General features: G+C 41.8%; 1 protein-coding gene across 2 annotated transcripts in view; it reads right to left on the bottom strand.

Annotated features, from left to right (window-relative positions):
* KCNH1 (potassium voltage-gated channel subfamily H member 1) overlaps positions 1 to 27,400 on the bottom strand; it is a 416,616-nt gene that overhangs the window by 347,695 nt on the left and 41,521 nt on the right. For both annotated transcript variants that reach the window (XM_068538430.1, XM_068538431.1), the window contains exons 4-5: positions 22,005 to 22,133; positions 13,261 to 13,379 (exon numbers count right to left, since the gene is read on the bottom strand). In XM_068538430.1, the coding sequence (XP_068394531.1) occupies positions 13,261 to 13,379; positions 22,005 to 22,133 (248 nt within the window). The remainder of the gene's footprint in view (positions 1 to 13,260; positions 13,380 to 22,004; positions 22,134 to 27,400) is intronic.

The raw sequence follows: 27,400 nt of genomic DNA, 5'->3' as shown, positions 1-27,400 counted from the left end.
CTCAGCAGAGGACAGCACACCTGCTTGTCACCTGGGAATGTGGACAGTAAGCCCAGCTGTACACATGTTCGGTAAGTAAACCTGAGCTCTCTGCACCTCTGTCCAGCTGCCTGCGGAGGTGGCTGGTGCTGGGCCGTCTCGTGCTCCTCGTGCCTCCCCTACTGATGGGCGGCAGCACTTTCATGCATGTAAGGAAGGCAGTCTCTATATTTATCAGACCAAATCCTTGAGCAGTTCATTAAAAAAAAAAAGATGATGTTCCCTTAAAAATTAATTGAAATGTTAAAACTTAAGATTAAGTAAAACAATTGATAGCAATTAATATTGGTAATGGTGAGAGAAGAAAGAAACTGGCAGTGTAAACTAGTACAACCTTGTTGTGTGAACGTTGGCAGTTTCTACCCAGTTTGAAACGTTTGTACCCTCTGTCTCCTTAATTCCACTTCTAGTAATCTATTATATTCATACTAGCACAAGTATTTAGAGAACTAACAATCAATACAGTGCACTAAGTAAATATGGTAAGCTGTCCATTCACACTAAACACATTGAGATGCTGTTTAAAAATTTAAACATTTAAAAAGAAATAATAAAGTTCAAAATCTTAGGTGCCAGAACCGTAACGGAAAAGCAAAACCAAAGCATCCAGTAGGAACTGAAACCAAACAGCCCAGGAGTTTTTCAGAAGCAGGGGTTGTTAGAGCTGGGTGTGCACTGGAGGGGACAGGAAGGGAACCCACATGCTCTTGCTGGGGTGACAAAGGGCTGCCCTAACAAAGAGACATGGAACAGGAAGTCTCTACCCATATCTCAGAGACATAAAAAAGAAACTGGTCATCTGTCCAGACTTTCGGGTAGAAAAAGGATTATCTGTAAGAGATCAGAACCCCAGGTATGTGCCATATACGAGTGTGGAGCCAAACTCACGTTGTCGACATAGTTGGAAGCCCCAGGGCTAAAAACGTTTACAGGAAAGTTGGTCTGAACCAGGTGAAAATTTATGAATATGGCACAGGCAAACTCAACCACCACATCCAGATGTCTCGTCAATTGGGGACCCATGGGACTCCCACCAAAAAACTCAGATTGTACATAAGCTCACTACAAGAGGAAAGTAAACACCAAAAGAGAGGATTTAAAGTAAGCTGCCATTTCTAAAGCAATAAAAAAGGAAGAGATGTTAACAGAACTCAATTAGAAAATGGGCAAGAGACATGAACTGGCATTTCACCAGCTGGAAATGTGGTTGTAAAACAAGCTCATGAAAAGATGTTCAACATCTTTAGCCATTACTAAAATGCAAATTAAGACCACAATGAGCTATCACTACATACTTATAAAAATGGTTAAAATAAAAAAGAGTGGCAATGCCAAATGCTGGCAAGGATATAGATAAACTGGCTGTTTCATACATTACTGGAGGGAATGCAAAATGATACAACCAACTGCAACTGACAAATAGTTTGGCAGCTTCTTATGAAACTAAATATACACTTACATGTATATACAAAGGCACACACACGCACAAATGAGTGCATGTAAAGACTGGTGAAATCTGAATATGATCTTTAGTTTAACAATATTCTACACATGTTGATTTCCTGTAGTTAGTTTTACTGTATACTATTATACTGTAGTTATATAAGATGTTACCATTGAGGGAAGCTGAGTGGAGGGTAGAGAACACCCTCTGTACTAGTTTTGCAACTTCCTGTGAGTCTATAATAATTTCAAAATAAAAAGCTTTCAAAAATCAATGTTGAGTGTAAAACACAAGTCATAAAATATCACAGTATGATATCATTTGTGCAAATACATTTTTAAAACCACACAATCATAGTATATGTCTTTTAGGGATAAATATATAAGTAATAAAAATATCAAAACATCAATAGCAAGGAGACACACAACTGCAGGGCAGTGATTACCTCTGGGAATAAGTTCTAAGAGGACCTCAACTTTACGTGTAATATTTTATTTTATTTATTCATTTATTTATTTATTTTTAAAAGTACTAAATTCATTAACTTGAGATGCCTGGTTTTCTTTAATTAATAGTAATCTTTTATTTATTTATTTATTTATTTTTGGCTGTGTTGGGTCTTCGTTTCTGTGTGAGGGCTTTCTCTAGTTGTGGCAAGCAGGGCCCACTGTTCATCGCGGTGCACGGGCCTCTTCACTATCGCAGCCTCTCTTGTTGCAGAGCACAGGCTCCAGACACGCAGGCTCAGTAGTTGTGGCTCATGGGCCTAGTTGCTCCGCGACATGTGGAATCTTCCCAGACCAGGGCTCGAACCCGTGCCCCTGCATTAGCAGGCAGATTCTCAACCACTGTGCCACCAGGGAAGCCCTTTATTTTATTTATTTTTTTGGCCACGCTGCGTGGCTTGCAGGATCTTAGTTCTCCGACCAGGGATCGAACCCGGGCCCATGGCAGGGAAATCGCCAAGTCCACTGGACCACCAGGGGATTCCCCTGTAATATTCTAATTTTTAAAAAAGAATTTGGGGCTTCTCTGGTGGTGCAGTAGTTAAGAATCCCCCTGCCAACGCAGGGGACACAGGTTCGAGCCCTGGTCTGGGAAGATCCCACATGCCGTGGAGCAACTAAGCCCATGGGCCACGACTGAGCCTGCCCTCTGGAACCCGTGAGCCACAACTATTGAGCCCGCATGCCACAACTACTGAGCCCACGTGCCACAACTACTGAAGCCCATGTGCTTAGAGCCCGTCTCCGCACAGGAGAGGCCACTGCAATGAGAAGCCCACGCACCACAACGAAGAGTGGCCCCCGCTCAGCACAACTAGAGAAAGCCCATGCACAGCAATGAAGACCCAACACAGCCAAAAATAAATAAATAAAAAATAAATTAAAAAAGAATTTGAAGTGAGAAATTGTCAGTATGTACTATATAAACAGAATAAGTAAATGAATGCTTGTTAAATTACTCTCTACTACTCTGAATATTTGAAAGGTTTCTAAATTAAAACCAAAAATACACATACAAGGAGGTTCACTGAAGCATTATCTTTAATAACCAAAGACTGGTAACAATCTAATTATGTATCAACAAGGGGACAGCTAAATAGCTTCGGATATAGTCATGCAATGAATACATCGCAACCATTAAAAAAAAATGAAGGGGAGATATGCTTTTAGGAAAATATCCCAAATATACTAGTAAGTGGGAAAAAAAGCAGATTGGAAAGTAATATATATAATAGTATGACAACATTTTTGTTAAAAAAAAATCAACATAAATATATATGAACACTTGTTCATATACAGTTTACTAAACACATACACTATTTAAAAATGGTTTCTTCCAAGAAACAGTGGACGTTTCACCTTTTATTTTATATACCTCTATGTTTTAAAATCCAATAAAGAACCTGTTTTATTTCTGAAAATTGAGAAATTTTTCTTACTGAGATATAATTGACAGGTAACATCCTATTAGTTTCAGGTGTACAACATAATGACTCATTATTTGTATACATTGCAAAATGATCTCCACCGTAAGGCTACTTAACATCCATCACCACATGTAGCTACTAATTTTTTTTCCTGTAATAAGAACTTTTAACTACTCTCTTAGCAACTTTTGAATAAACAATACAGTATTACTAACTATAGGCACCATTCTTTACATTACTTCACCAGAATTTACTTACTTTATAACTGGTAGTTTGTAACCTTTGACCCCCTTCACCAATTTCACTTGCCCTCTCCCCCTGCCTCTGGCATCCACCAATCTGTTCTCTAATCTATGAGATCAGGAGTTTATTTTGTTTTGCTTTGTTTTAGTTCCACATAAAAATAAGATCATACAGTATTTGTCTTTCCCTGTCTGACATATTTCATTTAGCGTAATGCCCTCGAGGTCCATCCATGTCACTGCAGGTAGCAAGATTTCCTTCTCTTGAGAAAAATTTTAAAAGCAATATAAGGAACCAAAAATTAAAATGTAATATTAAACTAACATTATTGAGCATTTACTATATACCAAAGTGTTTGTTCACATTCAGAGCCTCCCTTAGTCTTCACAAATCTATAAGTACATATTATTCTCAATTGAACTCAATTCCTCCATTTGAAGAGAAGAAAGAGAAAGAAATGAAAGTTCTTAGAGGTGAAATGACTTGCCTGAAATCACACGGCAAGTTGTCAAGTGGGCTGTAACATTTGATGCTGTTTCAGCCCCCTACGCCTGTCACCTACATGAAAAACTGCAGCACATACGGCATTTGCCCGATCTCCTTACAGTGAGATGTTGAGTGCCATGAGCTGTGAGCTGTGATTTGGCTGAACGCGTGTGCTTGCACTCCAGCCGTCACAAACGCACAGCTCAAATTTTATCTGGACCTGGGTCCCTCATAGGAAAGAGTGAGAAGATGTGACAGGAAAAGATGGTTTCTTGTCCATATCTTCCCCCCAGCCTTTCCATGAAGAGAGAAGCGGGCAGCAAAGAGTTGTCCCAGCCAGACCACAGCCCAGCAGGATCGCTCCCGCATGAAGACCACCGAGTGAATCCTGCTGAGCAGGAGGGATGCTCTCTCATACACCGACCATGACTCTCCTTCCTATAAAGGCAGAAAGAGTTAGAGAAGCAAGCTGGTGGCAGACTGTGGATCCTGCTTCAAGAAAGGATTCCCTGCCCCGCTGTGGAGTGTGCAGTTAGGTGACAGCCTCCTGTTGGCTTCCTAAGGGACAGAAACCTGAGCTTCCCAGGGAGGCACCTGCCAATAACTGAGCAAGAAGGTGGTTGAGGAGCCCGCCCCTTCCCGCTGTGTGTGGGGCTGCTCTACTGCCGTCTCTGCTGCAGAGCTCCCTGTCGGGCTGGCAGAGCCTCAGTCGGATCTGCACTGTGTCTGATGCTCCCCCTGCCCAATGCTGCTTCCTCCCCCTTTTCTTTCACAGATGTTACTCAGTATCTGCATCCCAGAGAACTCAACCTGTGAAAAGGGTCCTCTAGCCTGATCTATGTACTGACATAAGATTTTTTTTTTAACTGAAGTATAGTTACTTTACAATGTTGTGTTAGTTTCTGGTGTATAGCAAAGTGATTCATTTCATATATATATATATATGCTTTCATGTTCTTTTCCATTATGGTTTACTACAGGATATTGAATATAGTTCCATGTGCTATACAGTAGGACCTTGTTGTTTATCTATTTTATATATAGTAGTTTGTATCTGCTAATCCCAACGTCCTAATTTATCCCTCCCCCTCCTTCCCCTTCGGTAACCCTAAGTTTGTTTTCTATGTCTGTGAGTCTATTTCTGTTTGTAAATAAGTTCATTTGTATATTTGAGATTCCACATATAAGTGATATCATATGATATTTGTCTTTCTCTGTCTGACTTACTTCACTTAGTACGATAATCTCTAGGTCTATCCATGTTGCTGCAAATGGCATTATTTCGTTCTTTTTATGGCTGAATAGTATTCCATTATAAATATGTATACCACATCTTCTTTATCCATTCATCTGTTGATGGACATTTAGGTTGCTTCCATGTCTTGGCTATTGCAAATGGTGCTGCCATGAACATTAGGGTGCATGTATGACATAAGATATATTTAAGATCTGAAAATAAACTGGCCCTCCAAAAGAACAAGTGCTCACACTAGCCTGAGGGAAGAGGATGGAGTGCTGAAGAATAGCCAGATGAAGTGGACTTGGTGTCCCATCCTGAGATGAGGGAGACCATGGTCCCCTATCAGGTCTAAAGCTGGAAGGTATGGTAACCCTAGTATAAGCAGTAGCAGAGGGCTGGGAAGAAGAGACAGTGCTCAGAAGGAAGTGCCCCAGATGGGAAACAGGTTGGGTTTGGAGTCACATAAACCTGGTTCTCAATCCAGAGTCCACCACTTACTGCCAGGTGAACCACAAACAAGTTAATGAACTTCCCTGTGCCCCAGTTTCCCCCTCTATAAACTGCTCCAAGATGTCTAGGGGATTAAAGGAGAAGATGAGCAGCACAGATCCTGGCACACAGTATGTGCTTCCTTCTTTTCTAGAATCAGTCCAGGAGGGAGACAAGAGGACTAATGTGAGGACGAAAGCCAGATTGCCTGAGTTCAAACAGGGATATAAGTTGGCCTTGAAAATCACATGTGCAACCCATTGAAAGGCAAAACTGCTATTCCCATCCACTTGTGCATTGCGTCAATTTTTTTCCTGGAGGCGGGAGAGTTTTCAATGAGGTGTCCATACTCTTACTCAATCTCCATTTGATCAATGGCATTTACCAGTGAGAAAACTCAGCAGGACACTGGCTGTAAGCTTTAGACAGGGAAAAGATTTTTCTCTGTTGAAAACTTACTAGCCAACTTCCCATTTCTGGTGCAGGTTTTAAGAAGCTTGGAAATTGTCATTCCATCCTAACAAGTAAAAAGCTGTACAAACTGAAAAATCAACAACTCTTCTTAGTTCCACACAAGAGGTGAGGTCAGAGGGCAAACTATTGCACCAAAAATTGGAGAGACAGACAGGTGAATACAGAGAATCACAACTTGCCAGAAAAACCCAGAAGCAGAAACCTCCACAAGAACTAGTACCGGACAGGAAAGCATAAACTGTAACTAGCAAATTGCTAGAGGCTCAGCATGGACAAATCTGAGAGTTAAAAATTCTAGGGGGACCCAGTCATGGGCAGGGGCCTCGCACATTTGTGAGTTTTACTTCCAGGAGCTCTACCAGATTCTCACAGTAAAAATCAGAGAAAAGTACCCCCATGCTCCTGGAAAGAGGAATAGAAAAGTAACCATTTTTAAAAACACCACAGCACTCTGTTCCTCTTAAAAAGGCCTGCCCTCCAGAGAAACTAGTTAACCTGAGCCTAATTTGTGGGGTTTTATCAGAGCCTAACTCACGCGAGGATAGAAAAATACCCAATTGCTCTAGCTTCTGGCATAGGGAAAGAGAAATACACCACTGCAGGCCATGCTGCCTCATCTTGTTTGGTCTAACTGGGGAAAGAACTGAGAAGCACTTGTGAAGTCCATAGCCCAGGGGCATAGGCTCACTAAAATACTGTGACCTAATCATGGGACTGTAGAATGATTCCTCTCCCCTGACATCTTATACCACACTAACGGCCTATTTACCCTAGTTCCTTTTACCCAGTACATCATGTCCAGATTTCAACAAAAAGTTGCAAGGCATAGTAAAAGGCAAAAAACACAGTTTGAAGAGACAGAGCCAGACCTAGATATGGCAGGGATGCTGGAATTATCAGACCAGAAATTTTAAAAACTATGATTCATATGCTAAAGGCTCTAATGGGTAAAATAGACAGCATGCAAGAACAGACAGACAATGTAAGCAGAGATGGAAATTCTAAGAAAGAACCAAAAAGAAATGCCAGAGATCAAAAATACTATAACAGAAACAAAGAATGCCTTTGACGGGCTCCTTAGTGGACAGGACATGGCAGAGGAATGAATTTCTGAGCTTGAGGACATGTCGATAGAGACCTCCAAAACTGAAAAGCAAAGAGAAAAGGACCAAAAAATGAAACAGAATGTCCAAGGGCTGTGGGACAACTATAAAAGGTATAACATATGTGGAATAGGAATACCAGAAGGAGAGGAAAGAAAGAAATGGAAGAAATATTTGAAGCAATAATGACTGATAACTTCCCCAAATTCATGTCAGACACCAAACCACAGATACAGGAAGCTCAGAAAACACCAAGCAGTATACGTGAAAAGAAAAGAAAAAAACACTTAGGCACAGCATATTCAAACTGCAGAAAATCAGACAAAAATTCCTGAAAGAATCTGGAGGGGGAAAAAAACCCCCCAAAAACCTAACCTATTAGGAACGAAGATAAGAATTACATCCTAAATCTCCTCAAAAACCACACAAACAAGAAGAGAGTAGAGTGAAATATTTAAAGTGTTGAGAAAACAAACACCAACCTATAATTCTGTACCCTGCAAAATTATCTTTCAAAAGTGAAGGATAAATAAAGATGTCTCAGATAGAAATTGAGCGAATTTGTTGCCAGCAGAAATGCCTTGCAAGAAACTTATAAAGAAGTTCTTCAGAGAGAAAGAAAATGATATAGGTCAGAAACTTGGATCTACTTAACGAAAAAGAGGAACACTGGAGAAGGAATAAGGGAAGGTAAAAGAAAAACTTTTATTTTTCTTATTCTTAAAATATTTTTTTTTAATTTTGTTTATTTTTGGCTGCATTGGGTCTTCGTTGCTGCGCGCGGGCTTTCTCTAGTTGCGGTGAGCAGGGGCCACCCTTCATTGTGGTGCATAGGCTTCTCACTGAGGTGGCTTCTCTTGTTGCGGAGCATGAGCTCTAGGCACACAGGCTTCAGTAGTTGTGGCACATGGGCTCAGTAGTTGTGGCTCGCGGGCTCTAGAGCTCAGGCTCAGTAGTTGTGGTGCACGGGCTTAGTTGCTCCGTGGCATGTGGGATCTTCCCGGACCAGGGCTTGAACCCGTGTCCCCTGCATTGGCAGGCAGATTCTTAACCACTGCACCACCAGGGAAGTCCCAATTTTTCTTATTCTTAATTGATCTAACAGATAACAGCTTGTTCAAAATAACAGCAACAATGTATTTGATACTGTATACATATATACGCTTATGTATGCTTATGAATAAGTGAAATGAATCACAGCAATGACACAATGGACAGGACGGAGAAATCAGTAGTATTTTATTACAAGGTATTTGCACTACCCATGAAGCACTACGTACAGTATTACAGTCAGCCCTCTAAATCCGTGGGTTCTGCATCTGTGGATTCAACCAAGTGCAGATCAAAATATTCAGAAAAAAAACTCCAGAAAGTGCCGAAAAGCAAAACTTGAATTTGTTGCACACCAGCAACTATTTACATAACATTTACATTACATTTATGACTATTTACATAGTGTTTACATTGTATTAGGTATTATAAGCAATCTAGAGATAATTTAAAGTATATGAGAGGATGTGAATAATTTATATGCAAACACCATGCCATTTTATATAAAAGACTTGGGCATCCATGGATTTTGGTACCTGTGGGGGTCCTGGAACATATTCTCCTGTGGATACCTAGGGACCACTGTATTTGAAAGTGGACTTGGATTACTTGTAAATGTATACTGCAAACTCTAGGGCAACCACTAAAAAAATGTTAAAAAAAGTATAATATGCTAAGGAAGGGGAAAATATAGAATCATATAAAATGCTCAGTTAAAACCACAAAAGGCAGAAAAAAAGTGGAAGACAAAACAGGAACACAGAACAAGGGCAACAAATAAAAACCATCAACAAATATGGTAAATATTAATCCAACTATATCAATAATCACTTTAAATGTCAGTGGTGTAAATAGCCCAATTAAGACACAGATTGTCAAAGTGGATCAAGAAACAAGATCCAATTATACGTTGTCGATAAGAAACCCACTTTAAATATAAACACACATGTAGATTAAAATAAAAGGATGAAGAAAGATTTAACATACTCATGCTAAGCAAAAGAAAGTGGAAGTTGCAATATTCATTCCTGACAGACCAGACTTCACAGCAAGAAAAGTTATCAGGGATAAAGAATGGCATTATGTAATGATAAAGGAGTCAATTTTTCCAGAAGACATAACAGTCCTTAATGAGTATGCAGCAAACAACAGAGCATTAAAATACATGAGGCAAAAAGTGATAGAACTACAAGGAGAATAGATGAATCCACTATTATAGCTGGAGACATTAACACCCCCTAATGGAAATGTGCAGATCCAGCAGGCAAAAAGTCAGTAAGGATGTTGTGGAACTCAACAACACCATCAATCAACTGGATATATTGGACATCTATGAACTACTTCATCCAACGGTAGCAGAATATACATTCTTCTCAAGCTCACATGGAACATTCACCAAGACAGACCACATACTGGGCCATAAAACACACCTTAACAAATTTAAAAGTATAGAAATTATACAATGTCTGCTCTCAGATCACAACGGAATTAAACCAGAAATCAATAACAGAAAGACAGTTGTAAAATCCCCAAATACTTGGAGATTAAACAACACACTTCTATAAGAACAAATCTCAAGAGAAATTTTTAAATATTTTGAACAAAATGAAAATGAAAACACAACCTATCAAAATTTGTGGGATGCAGTGAAAGCAGTGCTTAAAGGGAAATTTATAGGATTGAACGCATACATTAGTAAAGAAGAACGATCAAAAATCAATAAACTAAGCTTCCACCTTACGAGGCTAGGAAAAGAAGAGCAAATTCATTCCAAACTAAACAGAAGAAAAAATTAAAAATTAGAGCAGAAATCAGTGAAATTGGAAACAGAAAACCATTAGAGAAAATCCACAAACCAAAAGTTTGGTTCTTTGAAAAGATCAATAAAATCTATAAGTCTCTAGCCAGGTTAATTAAAATTTAGTAGCCCCTGGGATGGGACCCAGATGTTTGCCTCATATTGTCAACCAATGAGCAACTACTCATGCCAGACAGACAAAAACACTAACATCATTTCCATTCTTTCATCCATTCGATCAATTAAGGAAAAAAAAACACTTACTACTGATGAGCATCTACTATGTGCTGGACACTGTTTTAAAGGCTTGGGATATACCAGTGAACAATAAACGCAATAAATAAGTAAACTGTATAGTATATTGGAAGCTGTTAAGTGGAGCATAACGTAGAGCAGGTTAAGGAGAGGATTAAGAGTTAATGAGTGGGCTTCCCTGGTGGCGCAGTGGTTGAGAACCTGCCTGCTAATGCAGGGAACACGGGCTCGAGCCCTGGTCTGGGAAGATCCCACATGCCGCAGAGCAACTAGGCCCGTGAGCCACAATTACTGAGCCTGTGCGTCTGGAGCCTGTGCTCCGCAACAGGAGAGGCTGCGATAGTGAGAGGCCCGCACACCGCGATGAAGAGTGGCCCCCACTTGCCGCAACTAGAGAAAGCCCTCGCACAGAAACAAAGACCCAACACAGCCAAAAATTAAATAAATGAATAAATAAAAATTAAAAAAAAAAAAGTTAATGAGTATTTCTTATTTTGTTATTAATGTTTGTATATATATATATATACACTATATATTGTGTGTATATATATAGTATATAGTGTATAGATAAGGCAAATACTTTTATTTTCTTCCCTCTTTTATCCCCTTATTATCTAACATAAGATGTTAAGAGTTAAGTTTACATCACGCTGTTTAAGTTACAGGATATCAAGGTGTGGAGATCTCACCCGAGGACTCTGCATCCTCTTCTGGGGAAAGGGTTGGTATGTTTTGGTAATATGCAACATAACTGGATCATGTTAGGTGGAAGTATGACTTTGTTATTATCTTTATTTGGAGATTAAGTATGGTTTCAGGAAATGTATACTGGTGCCGAACTGACAAGGATTAAACTATAATGGTTAGTTTCATGTGTCAGCTTGGCTAGGCCATGGTACCCAGTTGTTCAATCAAACACTAAGTGCTTCTTTGAAGGTATTCTGTAGGTGTGATTAACATCTACAATCAGCTGACTTGCAGGAAGGGAGATTACACTCCACAATCGGGGTGGTCCTCATCTAATCAGCTGAAAGGCTTTAAGAGCGAAACTGAGGTTTCCCTGAGAAGAAATTCCATCTGGGACTTCAGCACCAGCTCCTCCCAAGAGTTTCCAGTTGGCCAAGCTGCCCCACGAATTCTGGACTTCCCCAGTCCCCACGACCACCTCCTTACAATCAACCTCTTAACATACAAATATCCTACCAGTTCTTGTATCTCTGACAGAGGTAGCCACATAGAGAAAATGACATCTGAGCAAAGACTTGCAGCTGGTGAAGGAGTAGAACACAAAAGCCTGGGGGAAGAGCAAGCCTGGTGTGTAAGAGGAACAGCAAGGAATGTGGCTGGATAAGAGTGAGCAAGGTGGAGAGCAGTAGGAGAGGAGGGAACATCATTAACCAAAAGAAGCAGCAGGGACAGAGAAAGTGCAGGCTGTGAGCTGAAGGGCCTCCTTTATTATTCTTTCTATCACAAGGTGAGCCCACATCATGACAAAAACGATGCTGCCATCATCCAAGTATCTCACCTTCTCTAACACGACACAAATGAATGCCCCCATTCCCACTGCTGGCAGAAGCTTTTGGCTGCTATAAGGACATCTTCTGTACTCAACCCATTCAGCATTCGGTGCACATATGCAGAGCACCCACTGTCAGCTGCACCATGCTGGGAGTTTCTCCCTCAGGGATATGAAAGTCAAGAGGCAGGTCAGAAAGTGCCCTGTCATCTCAGCACAGATCAGGAACTGACTGGCCACCACCAGGCAGAGAGACAGCTAACGCTGTCATCTTTGGGTAAGATGGAAATTTGCTACATGGAAAGTATAATGCTCTTAATTGGTCCTACCCTGGTCTAGTTGGAAAAAAAAAAAAAAAAAGGCCAGGCACCACCAAAGGGAGATAACAGTGATTTGGATGCAGGACCACCAAAGACAGATAATAATAATTTGGGTGCATTAAGCCTGATCAAACATCTTGTCCAGGATTCCCAGCCTCTCACTTGTGCCAGCAAAAGGGAGAATACCACCACCATGAGTTTTCCTTACTACAAAGGTTATGGAAACAACAATAATTTTAAGTATATTTATTAACCTGGAAAGATGTTCATAACTTTATAAAATGAAGAAAAGGCAATACAACCCACCTTAAATATACACATTGATTCCTAGATACATCTCAACTTCATTAATGCGAAAAAATGTATTTCTTAGGCTTTAGGAATAGAATATTTCTTAAAAGCAAAAAAGAGTTAAGGCATGTCCACAAAAATTATAACAATATTATCTGGTTAGTGGGATTCTAGGTGATTTTTATTTTCTTCCTCTTTGCTTCCTGTATCTTCTTTTCCTATAATAGTATGTATTGCTCAAATAACAAAATTGTTTATGGTTTATAAGTAAAACCCCCTTCATGTATATAGCACTTCTAGCTCCTTCCCTACTCCTTCAAAGGAGTCAGCTGACACCTGTAATCTCAACCAATTTTGAATGGAGTTGTTTGCAGTTCCTTTTACATATGTGAGAGTACACAACTAACAGGAGTTAGACCACTTACCCAAAGTCACACATGGTGGTGTGTAGCCCAGCCAAGACAAGAGTCTGGGGTCCTGAAGGTCCCTTCCAAGCCATCACACTCACTGTGGACCATTTTCTCAGCCCAGGGACCCCATGGAAGTGAGGGTTAAGCTGAGCTAAACCTTTGCCCTTACCTCGGCCAGGCGGGAGTGCTTGTGGACGTTCTCGCCTTTTTGCACGCTGGGAGCCAGCTGCTGTAGGACACCCCTGCTGCTTGTCAGTGCTCTGGTCAGCCGAGCAAACTTCCCCCAGCCTGGAGCATGTGGAAGACAGGAGAGACAGGTTCAACCAGGTCCTGAAGGTGCTCGGACATTCATACCACGAGTTACCCTGTCATAAGCAGACGCCCACCCTCCATGTCCTCCTGCACATCCACAAGTCACTCGGCCATCCTCGCAATCAAGATTCGCTGATCAAAAAAGCACCTAGACATGCTCAAATCTGTGCAGTGATGCACTTTTTCCTTGTCCTTTCACTTGACCCTAATCATAGCTTGGTGAAGCAGGTACAGCAGGTCTTAGCACTGCTTTACAACTAGGGAAATCGAGGCACAGAGTGCCTAGGCAGCTAAGAGTCTACAACCCAGATCTCCCCACTCTGGCCCAAGGCTTTTCTGCCAGATAACACCAGGCAATCAAGATGTTTCCCTGACTTTATGGCTCAGGCTGTTCCCAAGCCCCCTGTCGTCTGATCCTAGCAGAGACTAAGCTGGTTCGGGTTTTAAATGACTAGACAAGCTAGTCAAATGGCCGTTCCAGGTACTACCTTCTCCAAAGCCAGGGGAATAAGAAATGAATTTAATCCGTGGGCAGGTGGGGAAACAATACTAGTCGATTTTAGTCTGCTCTAGGATGGGGGAAGGACAGCTGATGGCAGGTAGGTCCCCTTAAAACTAGAAACGCAAAGAGCCGAGTATTGAACTTAGAGTAAAGAAGTCTGGATACAAATCCCATCTCTGCCTCCGGCCTGCTTGAGGTCACCAACAAACTGTTTAAATGATCTGGGCCTCAATGATCTCATCTGTAAAGTGGAAATTAAAATACTCTTATCTACATGCCTTAAATGCAGGATGCATTTTCCTGGTAAAACAAAGTGGCTAAGTTTAGTGGGCTAAAACAAAGACTGTCTTGAGGCCTCCTTGGCCCTCTGGACTAGTTCCTTTTACAAGGAAAGTAAAACACTGGTCTTTTTCTAATCCAGACCACTCTATACTCCAAAATCTAAGATGTACCAGTGATCTTTACTAAGATTTAAATATGTTTGAGGAATCGTTTAAAGGTGCCCAAAGACAACCGTCCATTTCAATGTCCAACAAGCCATCTGCATCAAGGTGATGACCATGGCAATTGCCTCATGAGACCCCTGAAAGTCTGTAGGGGTTCTCAAAACCAAGTTTGGGGCGAGGGAGCTCCAAAGACCTGGATGTGGGGTACAGCAAATAAACAGAGCCTGCAACTATTTTTATATGACAGCTAAAAGCAAGACGAGGCGATTTGATTTTTGTCCTTTAGAGTTTAGAAGTAGCCAGCGCCTTGCAGCAGAAATCTCATTTACCAAATTTTACCCTGGAGCACATTTATAAGACGGACTCAGAATCCAGAGGACAATGAGGTCAAGCAGAGTGATGGCCCTTTTTCTGCACAACCTTTAAGAATCAAGATCTGTATAAATTTTGTCAACATAACAAGAATAGCAAATCAAGTTCCTTTTTATCTCATTCCAGAAGTTCTGGGCTCTAATAAAAGATAGTGGCATTTTCATCCATCCCGATGCCATTAAGCAGAGATATGGGTCACCTTGAAAAGAGGCTCACGGTGGTCGGGCTGCGGGGACTCCCACTGACGTTGACAGGAGGGGACAGCCCAGACTCTCCAGGGGTATTTGACGTCTTCCCCAAATGGGCCATTCATGAAAGTGTTCACTGGAATTTGCTTGTGTGAACTGTGGACTAGAATTTTTTAAAGTCTCTTTCAGAGTCAGGTTCTCCTTCAGCTGAAAACAAAGCTGGAATTGAATTCTGCAAAGTTTTTCAAGAGGAGCAGAAAGTATATTTTTCAACTGGTGAGAAAACAGTTGTGCACTCAAACATCAGCAAGGGCTCTGAAACACCACCCCCCCTCCATTCAATCCTACGCATCCACCACCACCACAACCTACACTCTGGTACCAATGATAAGAGGGAGCTGGCAGGGCAGATATCCCAGACCCTGCTTGGCAGGGCTCAGGGCCCTGGTCCATCAGATGACATGGCACAAAAAATGAAAAGAAAGATCCCTGGACTTCAGGGCACTTCCTCAGGCCCAGGCTAGCCCCTCACTCTAGGCCTGATTCTATTTTCAAGAATGTGGCTCTTAAAAGAGTTGGCTCTCAGGTGGCTGAGTGAAGGGCACAGGAAGGCGAGTGGGTGTTGGATTGGGAAATGGACAGGCAGTGTGAAATCTACCAGGATGGGCAGACTCTGCCTATTCTGAAGGAAGGAAGGAAGTTCTTTCCCAAGCTCCACCCCCATGTTGTCCTTTCTGGACTCTCTAGACACTTTGTAACAGGACTCATGCTGAGCCAGATGAAAGAACATCATTCATTCACATATTAATTCTAAACATAACTACTATGTAAATACCATCACAGTGCTAAATCCTGGGGATACTAAAATGAAAAATGGCACAGACTCTGGCCTCAAAGAGCTTGTACTCTAGTAGGGAAGACTGATAAGTAAATAAAAAAGTATGATATAGTAAGCTAAATTCTGTAACAGGTGAGTAGAGGACGTTATGGCCAAGACTGTCCAGAGAAGGCATATCTAATCCAGGCTGGGCAGTCAGGGAGGGCTTCCCACAGGAGGTGACACTAGAGCAAACTTTTAAAAGATGAGTAGGAGCTAGTTGAAGTCAGGAAGGAAAAGATAGACATTCCACACAGAAGGAACAGCACCTATGAAGGCAGAAAAATCCTAAAACAGGGTAATATGTCAGTGAAGAGTAAGACCTTCTTAATAGCTAGATGAATGGGGCATGGCCCATAGAGGGGAGGAGGATGCAGGCAGTGGCCTGAAGTAATGCTAAAGAGGTTGTCAAGGGCCAGGCTAAGAAGAACTTAGGTGGTAACAACCTAGATGGCAAGTTAAGAAATTTGAACTTCAACCTGAAACCCGAAGGGAATCCAATGAAAGAGTTTAAATATAGTAGGGGAATTTTAGGACAAAATGGCAGTGTGGATAGTGGACTATAAAGAGGGAGGAGGGGGGTTAACAGATAGAAGACCAGTCAGAATCCCAGGCAAGACACCATGAGGGCCTGGACCAGTGCTATGGCCTGAGCCAGGTGACAAGGGGAGACTTGAGAACAGCTGCAGAGGTAGAATCAATGGCTGTAGAGGGAGAGAAGAGGCAAGCCAGGTGGCCTCTGGGTCCCTGGTTTGGGTGACTGGAATGACAGCCATGAAATGAGATTAAAAACACAGAAGAAAGTCAGTCAAACTGAAAAAGACAAGTATATGATATCACTTATATGTGGAATCTAAAAAAATAATACAGATGAACTTATTTACAAAACAGAAACAGACTCAGACATAGAAAACAAACTTATGGTTACCAAAGGGGAGAGGAGGAGAGGAATAAATTAGGAGTATGGGATTAACAGATACATACTACTATATATAAAATAGATAAACAACAAGGACCTACTGCATAGCACAGGGAACTATATTCAATATCTTGTAAGAACCTATAATGGAAAAGAATCTGAAAAAGAATATATATATATTGATATATATATCTGAATTACTATGCTGTATACCTGAAACTAACACAAAATTATAAATCAACTATACTTTAATAAAAATTTTAAGAAAACACAGAAGAGAAGCAAATGGGTTTGGTGGAATATGAATGTACAATTTGGACCAACAATGTCCCTCATAGCAGAGCCATCAGGAAAAACACTCCTGGAAAAATCAATTTCCTATTGTCCAAAGGGTCAACTGGGTGAGAATAAGCCAATGAGAATCCGGCTCAAGATGATCTTGCTTAAGGGAAGCCACATGGTCATTTTCCACAAGGAAAATAAGGCAGCTGCCTTCAAGGAAGCCTTTCCCTGGTACCATCCTACCCTAGCAGAATTGCCTGCTCCGACCTGTGTAGCCCCATTTGCCTTAGGCAGACTTCTATTAGATCACTGATTAGGCTTTATTGTTCTTATTTGCTCACCTGTCTGCCTATCTTCCAAACAGACTGTAATGAGCAGGGGCTCTTAGACATTTCCTTAAGGTCAGCACCTAGCACAAGGCTAAACACCCCAAAGACACCCAGTAAGTGCGTGTGCTGAATAAATGTGCATGAAGAACAAATTGTGTTCTCTCATTGTCCTACTTCTACCTGGGTTTCCAGTAGACATAAAGCCCCAAAATATAAGTAGCCCATTTTACAAACTCTGTTAAGCTTTAGGAGGTATTTCTGCACCCATCCTTCCAATTATATCCCATTTGGGAGTTTAACAGTGAACTGAGCTCAAATGAAGAAACCCCTAGCTCAGGGTTCTTCCAGCTCTGTCATAAACGTCACCACAAGGCAGGCAGAGGCAGGGCTGGGGGTGCCATGGGAAGATCAAAAGCATCACATGATCAGGAAAAATGAGAGGGGGCAAGCAGGAGGGGAAGAGGAAGCATGAAAGGTAAAAAAGGACAGAAGGACGGGAATGCAGTTTGCAATCTAGCAAGCAGCTAAAAAGGATTTACTGGGTCCTTTCTCCATTCTCAGTAAGCACAACCACTATCTCCCTTGCTTGAGCCCACATTGGCTACAGGTTTCAACTGGGGTGAGTCCCCCGCTAGGCTGCTTTAGCCCACACATCCCTGTATCCTCCCTAGGCCAAAAGAGATGGTTCTGGGATGAGCTGGAATTCCAGTTCCTCCCAGGGTAAGTCCAGAGATACTAGGAAAGACAGACCTACAGGCCCCTCCCTGGGAAACCATGCTGAGCCACTTGGAACAGAAGTTGCATAGGACTCCTTAAAGTATCCTCGCCCTGGTGAGGAGGCGATGAGGCCGGGCTTGTCCTAATCTGAAGAGTCACAGATTCTCTTAGAGAAGCTGGTACCATAACCCAACATCCAGCAGAGAACAATGGACACAGGAGACCACCAGGTCAATGTCGACAATGACTAGGTATCCTCAAGTCTTCCGCCCCAGATCTTTTCCCTACTGATGTACAAATAACCAAAAACCTAGGATGGCTTCTTCAAGCAGAAGTCACTAAATCATCACCTTTCAGTCATCCTAAGGGCCGAGAGAGAAGATGTTAATATTGGTGGTGGAGAGGGGGCCTGTGGCCTGTACCCATTATACTCTTTCTTCCCCAAGAGCACCTCACATATATCCCGCATGAAGACGCCTGGAGAAGGGTTGGCAGTTACAACAGCTTGCCGGAGCCTTCAGCCCTGAATATTCTAAATCTTTGGCCTTTAAAAATCTCCTCTGGAGTTTTACATTCCGTTTATTGTCCACTCTTGGCTCAATTTTAACTCTGTATTTACAAGTAAATACTAAATTTACTTTAGTGGATCTTTGAAAATGAATCTGCTCCTTTAATGTGAGATGATTCAGTGAGGTAAGAGAGAAAAGAAGAGGGGTGACTCATCCTTGGGTGAACAATGTAGAGAGAAAACTCTGAGCCCTACACTCTAATTCTTCTCTACCCACTTGCCCAAGGCTCCTGGCTTAGAAGGGCGGATGGGACAGAGAAAAACACCCCTGCAACCTACTCCCAATTATCCAAAGTACCAGAAAAGCAAGAGATAAGGAAGAAATGAAACCCCTGGAGCCTCACTGAGTCTCATTTCAACCAAGAATTCCCACCTACTCTCTCATTCAGCCTTTACACACACACACACACACACACACACACACACGCACGCACACACCCCAGAGCCGTTACCGAACAGCAAACCTAGCTTGCCTTCATCCCTTGCTCCATGCCACCTGTGGGCACTTTTTATCAGAGAGAAAGGGAAGTAGCCAAAAGATGAACAGGAAAGAGGAGATGAGGAAGTCAGGGGTCTGGATAATTCACGAAAAGGGTCACAAGAAATGATACACTAAATAAAAGAGGGGGTTCAGGGAGCATCCCCAGGGCCCATCACATGCGCTCAGGGCCAAAGGGGAGTTACTTTGTGTCAGATGCTAAAATAGTCTATCGCCAATGATCCCATGTGTTCTCCCCTTTGTGCGTCATTTATGGGAACATGTTAGGCACCAACTGGCTTCCTGAGTCACCATTAGGATGCACTCACCCGACTCCCAAGCCCCAAAGTTAGGCACAACATGATGAGAGAAAACAAAGCCATTTTAAAGACAATCTGGGCACAGTTGACTTTAAAAAGTCTAATCTAATGGTGGGAAAACATCTTGTATTGCTATGCCAAAAAGCAATTATCTGGGGATTTTCTGGGGTTTTCCATTATCCACCCTTCCATTCCATCTCAAAAGTGAATTCTACACAAGCCTGGGCCAGCAAGACTCTTAAGGCTCTTTATGCTAATCGAGGCACTGTACTGAAAGCCCCGCCAGACCTGCTGGAATCTCACAATGTGAGAACAACTTCCAAGAAGAAATGTCAAGTCAGGAGAATAATCCAGCCACATGGCAGTGTATTTTCCATCTAGATTGGACCCTTACAGCCAGAACTGCAGTTTATAGACTTACAACGATAAAGGCCTGGAGAATTATCATGCTCTTCCATTAACAACAGACTAATATAAAATTTGACCTTGTCCTAAACAGACCACCAAATAGAAGTGGGTCAGGGGCACAGTGACACGACAAGTGGGAGGGTCTAAACGTATCTGCCACAGCATTTGGAGTGAACAGGCTTATAAAGTCATGTCCTGGAAGAAATATTAAGCATGATCCACTATCAGCATTCCTATATTGAGGGCTAAAGAGTATGTACGTGTGTGTGTGTGTGTGCATGTGTGTTTTAATTTTTAGAAATCAAGTCATGTATTACTCCAATTTATTTCACTGACAAAGAGAATTAATATCTGGTTCCCTTGGCTAACAGGGAATAGGGTGTGTGTGTGTGTGTGTGTGTGTGTGTGTGTGTGTGTGTGTGTGTGTGTGTGTGTGTGTGTGTGTGTGTGTGTGTGTGTGTGTGTGTGTGTGTGTGTGTGTGTGTGCGCGCGCGCGCACACACCCACCAAAACCCTTATCAGCAAGGGAAATACATCAGCGAGGCAGGAAAAATGAAGTAGAGCATTTTATTCCTGGAAAATAAACCTCAGTGAGTCCCACTGCATCAATCTGATTTATCTCTTCTTTCAGGTTTCATGAGAATGCCAGGCAGACACCTAGGTGGCATGCAGGGAGCGTTCTCGGTTGACTCTGCCTATCCTACTAAACAATCCCTCACGTCACCTGAAAATGTTCCAGTGGGGATGATAAGGAAATATTCTGACTCAACTACATCCCCTAGTTCACCTTTTTCAGAGAAAACTTGCAAAAATAATTGTGAAAATATCAGATTACCTTTAAAATGCTATTTATGAGTTTACTCAGTTAAAAAAGTAAACGGCCTTTCTAGATGGTAGCAAGATGACACTCATCATGAGTGAGCCTATCGCTGTAAGAGCTACTGCACTGAGAAATCTTCAAGTCAGAAACTAGAAATCAGGGAATCACAAATCGGCAGGAGAAAAGGAGACTGCTGGAGGGTGAGACAAGTTAAGAGACTTTATTTACATCTGCTCTGGTCTTGAACCCCAAAGGCAGGCTGTGATTGATTTACTGAGCTATAGATAGTTAAAAAAAAAAAAATAGGATGCACTGATACACAGCATTGTGCTCTGAACTCTATAAATATTAGCATCCAAATGTGGTAGGATTTTAAATATCCTCAGAGGACACAGCCCCCAAGGGAGCAGCCACAGAATGTTTTTTATTTCTTGCCATTTAACAATCACAATTTTGTCACATCGAGGATAACATGCCCCAGTTTGACTCTCTCATGAACTCCACTCTTATCTCTCTGCTGCGTCTCAGAAAACTGCAAGGAGTAGCGTTCTCTGGTAGAGCCGGAAAATCAGCCGCAGAGCCAGGAAACACTGCAACGTGAAAGAGCTCCTGGCCTCCTGGTTATCTTCAGGGGAATGGAAAAGACTGCTGTGATACCTCCTAATCCCAAGCCTCTGGGAATGACATCTTCTGTATTTCCTGATGAGCTGGACCTCTTCGGGAGTATAGTTGTTCTAGTAATCCCGAGCCATCTCCTCTCCTAGGTCCCCAGTGTTATTTAAACAATACATGCATGTGATATAGCTGAGGTGAGTGCTAAAATCTGTGGTCCCAGAGCTGATTAAATGACCCATATGGGAATGTTACTGGCCTCATTAATGCCATGTTTCCAATGAATTAACCAGTCACAGACTTAACCAACCATGGAGGCAGAGATGTACTAAAATCTACTTTAACACTCTTAAAATGCTAGAACTCAGTCAAATCTAAAGAAGTATATATAGAAATAAGATGAATGTGACCATGAATTGCCACATTTGGGTGACTGACATCTGTCATGTGAAAACCTGCAAAGATTCTGACAATATCAGAGGTGCCCAGTTACCTTCGTCTGTCTGCTTGGAAAGGGTTAATCTACAAAGGTATGAAATTGATTCAAATGCCTTCCTAACCAAAGCTTTTTTTTTCTCACTTTCTTTTCCCTAAATACATTCCAGAATGATACAATGCTTTACCCAACACAAATTAAAGTTTAAATCTTGATCCTCTTGCAGAGATTGCCTTGGCAACCTCCAATTCTCTGTAACGAGAGTCACACTATAGGCAAAAAAATAAAAAAGGCATAAAATTATTTGTACAAATCAGAATTACAAACCTTTACATGAATCATCCTCAATCGGCTGTTTGAAAGCTGTTATGTCACTGAAAGTGCAAAGAAATAAAACCACTTTATCCTGTTCATTTCGAATTGGAGCAATTTTCACAAAGAACCACACAGGTGTCCCTGAAAGAAATACCAAAAGGTTGGTCAGTAATTTGCATTCTCATTTGAGGGGCTATGGAAGTAAAGACTTGGGAATGAATAGGTACAAATATTAGTTCGTTTTTAGAATCGTTTCATTCCTTCAGGGACTGGGTTTTACACCATTAATTTTTCCTCTTGCTGGAATAAAAGCTTCCATAGTAACTACTCAGTGGGGAGTTTTCTCCTGTTCAAATAATTTTGTAAGTGCAGATTTCTTAACCCTTGTAAAATGATTAGAAAATGAGTTGAAAATCCCTCCTGATCTAAGGTACAGAGACCTTAAGACTTACCTTAGACCATGTAGTGAACAAGTAAACAGTAGGGGCCAGTTTGGGTATTGCCAGCCATGGCCGGCCAACCATGAAACTCAAATTTCCATTGCTAAAAGCTCCCAGTGCCAAAATTCAGCTTGGGAATCCATCAATTTGGCTCAATGGACCATGGGCTAGAAACTATGTTTCTAAATCTCTCTCCCCAGAATAAAAATCCCAGAGGTCCTATACAATGGCAAATAAGGACACACTGAGGAAGGAAAAGAATCACCACAATGATTCTCCTGGCAAAGGCTCCCCCAGAAAGGGAGTTTCCAGGTGGGTTTCAGCTGTGATTACTTAGTACTTTAGGAAGCTCAATGAATGTTTCAACTTCCAATCCTTGCTCCTGAGCTAAACTGGGGGATAAATGAGCTCTTCCAAAGCACTGCCCTAAACCACAGAAGGAGAAGTTGGGCAGGGCTCATCTGACTGACTTCTCAGAGAGGTCACTCACTCAGTTATCTGTGGAGAAATACCTGCACAAAGTCAGTCTCTGGCTTCCAAAAACAAAAAAAAAAAAAAAAAGAAGGAAAAGAAACAGATATTTTCTATCTATTGAGGACATCACAGCAAGATCTATCAATCTCTTCTGTGATACAAAATTAAATGGGGCACAAAGCAATGGTATGTTCACCCCATCTTGTTCTTGTATCCCCGTTCCTAAAACAGCATCTGGCATATAAGAACTTAATAACTATTTGTTGAATTTTGCATAACCGGGATAATGCTTTACATACTATTTTATAACCATTTTCAAATTAAAATACAGTAAATATTTCCCCATGTTGTTAAGTATTAGAGAAGCTTCCTATGCACCAGGTGCTGTGCTCAGCATTTTACATATTTTATTTTAGGAGATAGCAAGCAAACAACTCACTGAATACTGGAGATGGAAATAGATCCCCAAAAGGTCACCTGGGTCTCTCTGCCTGCAATCACATCAAACTCTATACTATACAACAAGGACAGAGAGACATCTCTGATTAACATTAGGATTAACCAATTTTACTTAACAATTATAAGATTATATATCTGACTATACCACTTATTCATATGTAAGTATGAATAACCCCACAATGTACAGTCAAACAGGCAGCAAATGGATCAGATAGGAATACATTCTCCTTAAATCTTGATTATTTATATATTCATCCACAGTTAACTTTAAACCTCTATCCACTTCCCCTTCCCTTTTTAGCTGCTGGTTTCTGGGTACTCTTAGAAGACAAATACATTATAGTGTCACCCTAAGAAAAATGTGTTTTGAAAGGAAAATCCACCTTACAAAAATCAGGGGAATTCCCTGGTGGTCCAGTGGTTAGGACTCTGCACTTTCACTGCCGAGGCCCTGGGTTTGATCCCTGGTCGGGGAACTAAGATCCCACAAGCTGACTGGCGGGGCCAAAAAAAAAAAAAAAATCACACATGGTGTTCCAAAATCAAAAAGAATATGGTCTCTGAGTTATCCACTGTTTTTGGAAGGTCTGTGTTACTATTCCTCCCAGTATCCTCCTCAGAACCTGCAGTGGGTTTTAAACCACTTTCAATTAAGCAACAGAAAACTCAAAAGAAAGCATCACACCAGTCGAGCCCACAAACCCACAGCTCTCAGTTGTATCCTAGCTGGTAAGACAAAAAGAGGAAAAAAAAATCTTTTCTTTTTGCTCTAAAGAAAACTAAACAATATTCTCTCAGCTGGGTAAACGAGAAAGCACTCCAAATTTACCAGACTAGTAATAAATCAGAAAACAGGCCCCCCACTCATGTTGTCTAACACCAGAAGCCTCGTCTTGCTGCAATCCCCAGGACCATCCCCTTCAGAGCTGCCGCCTATGGGCCAGCCCCTGTGCTATACCAGCTGGGCCAGATATCTATGAACTTGTTCCACTTGGGACTGTGCCATCTAATCTTTATGACTACTAGGAGTGATGACACTAACCCACATCTCCCAGATCACAAGAGCTACTGTATTTGTCATATTGGGAGGTCTTTTTCATTTCACCATAGTTCAAGCTCCCCATGAACTTTCCTCCATTTCAACAGGTCAATCTGTTTAAAGCTATGTGCCTCTCTTCACCACACTGTGCCCATTGCTTCCTTCCAGAAATGTTCCCTGACTAAATGCATGCTACTCTGATCATTCCATTTCAATATCTAAATATGTTTCTTGTGCCAAAAATTCATAAAGTCAGTATGTATTACTTTAAGAGTTCCTCGCCGGTTGATCACTTGGGCTTGTTGAGGGTAGGAACCTCTTTTCTCCTGCTGGTGTTTCCTCGTGGAGGCACATCTTTCAGTGTAACACTCCAGGCCTTTTCCCTGGGTTGGCAATTTGGGGGACAAGAATTGGACATGTGTAGCCTGGCCACTTCTCCTCCTCTGCTTAGAGATTAGTGTGCATTCTGCTCTACTTCCCCATTCTATAAATGTTAGGGGAGAAGTCAAAGGGCGGGGGGGTGGCTGGTAGGAGGAGAAGCCTGTGGTTCTCCGGTGTTACCTGGGTTGGGTGGGTAAGTCTGATTCTAGGATTCACTTTTAGAAACTCACCTGCCCACAGATATAAACTACATTTTCTAGGATCTGCTTTACTAGCCATAAAGGTGGTATTTTAACCTCCATTTGCCTGATTCCTGTATCTCTCCCAATTGTTTCTGACCGCAGGCAGGAAAAGAAAGTGCTATGTATTGGGCCCCCTCAAAGCTTAACAGTTGAAGACTATTTCTGTAAATAATTCATAATGCACTCCAAGGGCAGGAGAACTGATCTACTTCCTCTGTCTGATGGTCCTGCACCCTTATTCTAATGGCATCCAATGCAGTGCTACCCATGGGGCGTCACATAGGCCATTACGATGCTCTACCCCAGGAGGCACCAGCCTGCAGCGGTGAAACTCAACAAGCTCTAGGAATGCTTGCTGAGTTTCAAATAAATAAATCCTACTTCCAGTGTCTTCACAGTTACTCAGACCTGCCTCTCTCCCAAACTGTCACACCCAAACAATCTAGGAATGAAGAATGGGTTTAAATTTTCATTTCTGAAATTCTTCCAAGAAAAGACTATGAGTCCCTCTTAGATAGCACAGACCAGTCATTTCAACCTTTCGCTTTTTAAGAGCGAAGCGTTTTTAACTAATGAAACATTACTCAAAGTCTCAGTACACAAAAGAGTTCCTTCAAGCAAACACGAACCATTCAGGGCCCAGAGCGCCACCCACCCAGTTTCCCTTACACACCTCTGGATGCACCCAGGGATATTCAGGAACCCTTTGGCTCCATTCAAATGAAGACCTGCCCGGGGGCAGACGCCTGAGCAGTTGGCCTCCGGGGACCTCCCCTACAGCCCAGATTCTACAGCAGCATCCATTCCATCAGGATACAAGAGAGACAATGAATGCACAAATATTCACACACACACACACACACACAAAATCAGGAAGAGGTTAAAATTCTGGGAAAAACCAAGAAAAGCAAGTACTTAATGCCCTGTTTCTGCAAAAAAGAACAAAGGGTCAATGATAAACTTTCTATTAAAGGCAGATCAATACACAAATCCAGGAGAAACACATCCTACTGATGGCAAAGGCTGCAGCTCTGTCCTGGATGAGGATGCCCAGTAGAAGGGGAGTTCCAGGTCAGGCTCCTCCTTCTGGTCACTCTGCGATGGTCATCCCTTATGTAGCTCCCTTGGGTTATGTAGTAATTAACCTGACAACCTAACCTGGCTATAGGGTTTCTCAACCACAACAGTCAGATAACAAAACAGCAAGGCTCAGGTGTATGAGAGAATTTTTGGCCTCCTACCCTGGACCTCTTCCCAGGTACTCTCTAGAGCCAGGCATCCAGGCCACGTTTGACAGCAACAGAATTGACCAAGCCACTGTGATTGGCTCTTGAGAAGGGTTGCATGTGCTGGGCCATTAAGATGGGTCCAGAAACTGGACTAGAGAATGGCAGTTAGCCCCAGGAAACAGGCCAATAGGATTTGAGTCAACTTTATTGAGACAAATGACAAGTGTAGAGAGGATGAGAGAGCATGAGGGGGGAAGTAGTGACCACTGGCCATTAGAACATCTGATTCAGAATCCCAAGACGTGCGCTTGAGCCCTATCTCTTCATGTATTTTATGTCTTGGCCACACTACTTTAACTTCTCTGAGAATCAGTTTCCTTATTTGTAAAATGGGAATAATAGACCTACTTTAGACTAAGTTAAAATGTATGATGATACACAGATATTTAAAACTATTACTGGGCTTCCCTGGTGGCGCAGTGGTTGAGAGTCTGCCTGCCAAGCAGGGGACACGGGTTCGAGCCCTGGTCTGGGAAGATCCCACATGTCACGGAGCAACTGGGCCCGTGAGCCACAATTACTGAGCCTGCGCGTCTGGAGCCTGTGCTCCGCAGCAAGAGAGGCCGCGATGGTGAGAGGACCGCGCACCGCGATGAAGAGTGGTCCCCACTTGCCGCAACTGGAGAAAGCCCTCGCACAGAAACGAAGACTCAACACAGTCATAAATAAATAAATAAATAAATAAAAGAACGTGAATTTCTTTAAAAAAAAAAAAAAACTATTACTTTCCTTTCTTCCTTCCTTATAAATTCTTTACCTATAAGGTTAAAATGTTCAATCTCACCTCACAGGGGTGTTCGTATGACTTTAAAAGAGAATGTATCTTAAGGTGTTTAATGAAACTCCAAAGCTGCCTGCACCTGTTCAGAAGGAAAAGGGCCAGTCTCAACCATAACAAGGGAAAAGCTAGAAAATTCAATGCTTAAGCCTCCATGTAATTTAAATTTGATTGAAAGGCAAAAAACAAAACCTCAATAAATGGAGAGAGTTACACTGTTTGTAGATTAAAAGAATCAATTCTGCAAGATGTCAAACCTCCCTTTTTAATATATAAATTTAATGCAATTTCAATCAGAATCTCAAT

The sequence above is a fragment of the Eschrichtius robustus genome, chromosome 3 (genome assembly GCF_028021215.1).
Source record: "Eschrichtius robustus isolate mEscRob2 chromosome 3, mEscRob2.pri, whole genome shotgun sequence".
In the NCBI taxonomy this organism is placed as follows: Eukaryota; Metazoa; Chordata; class Mammalia; order Artiodactyla; family Eschrichtiidae; genus Eschrichtius; species Eschrichtius robustus.
This window is presented reverse-complemented; position numbering and strand designations above follow the sequence as displayed.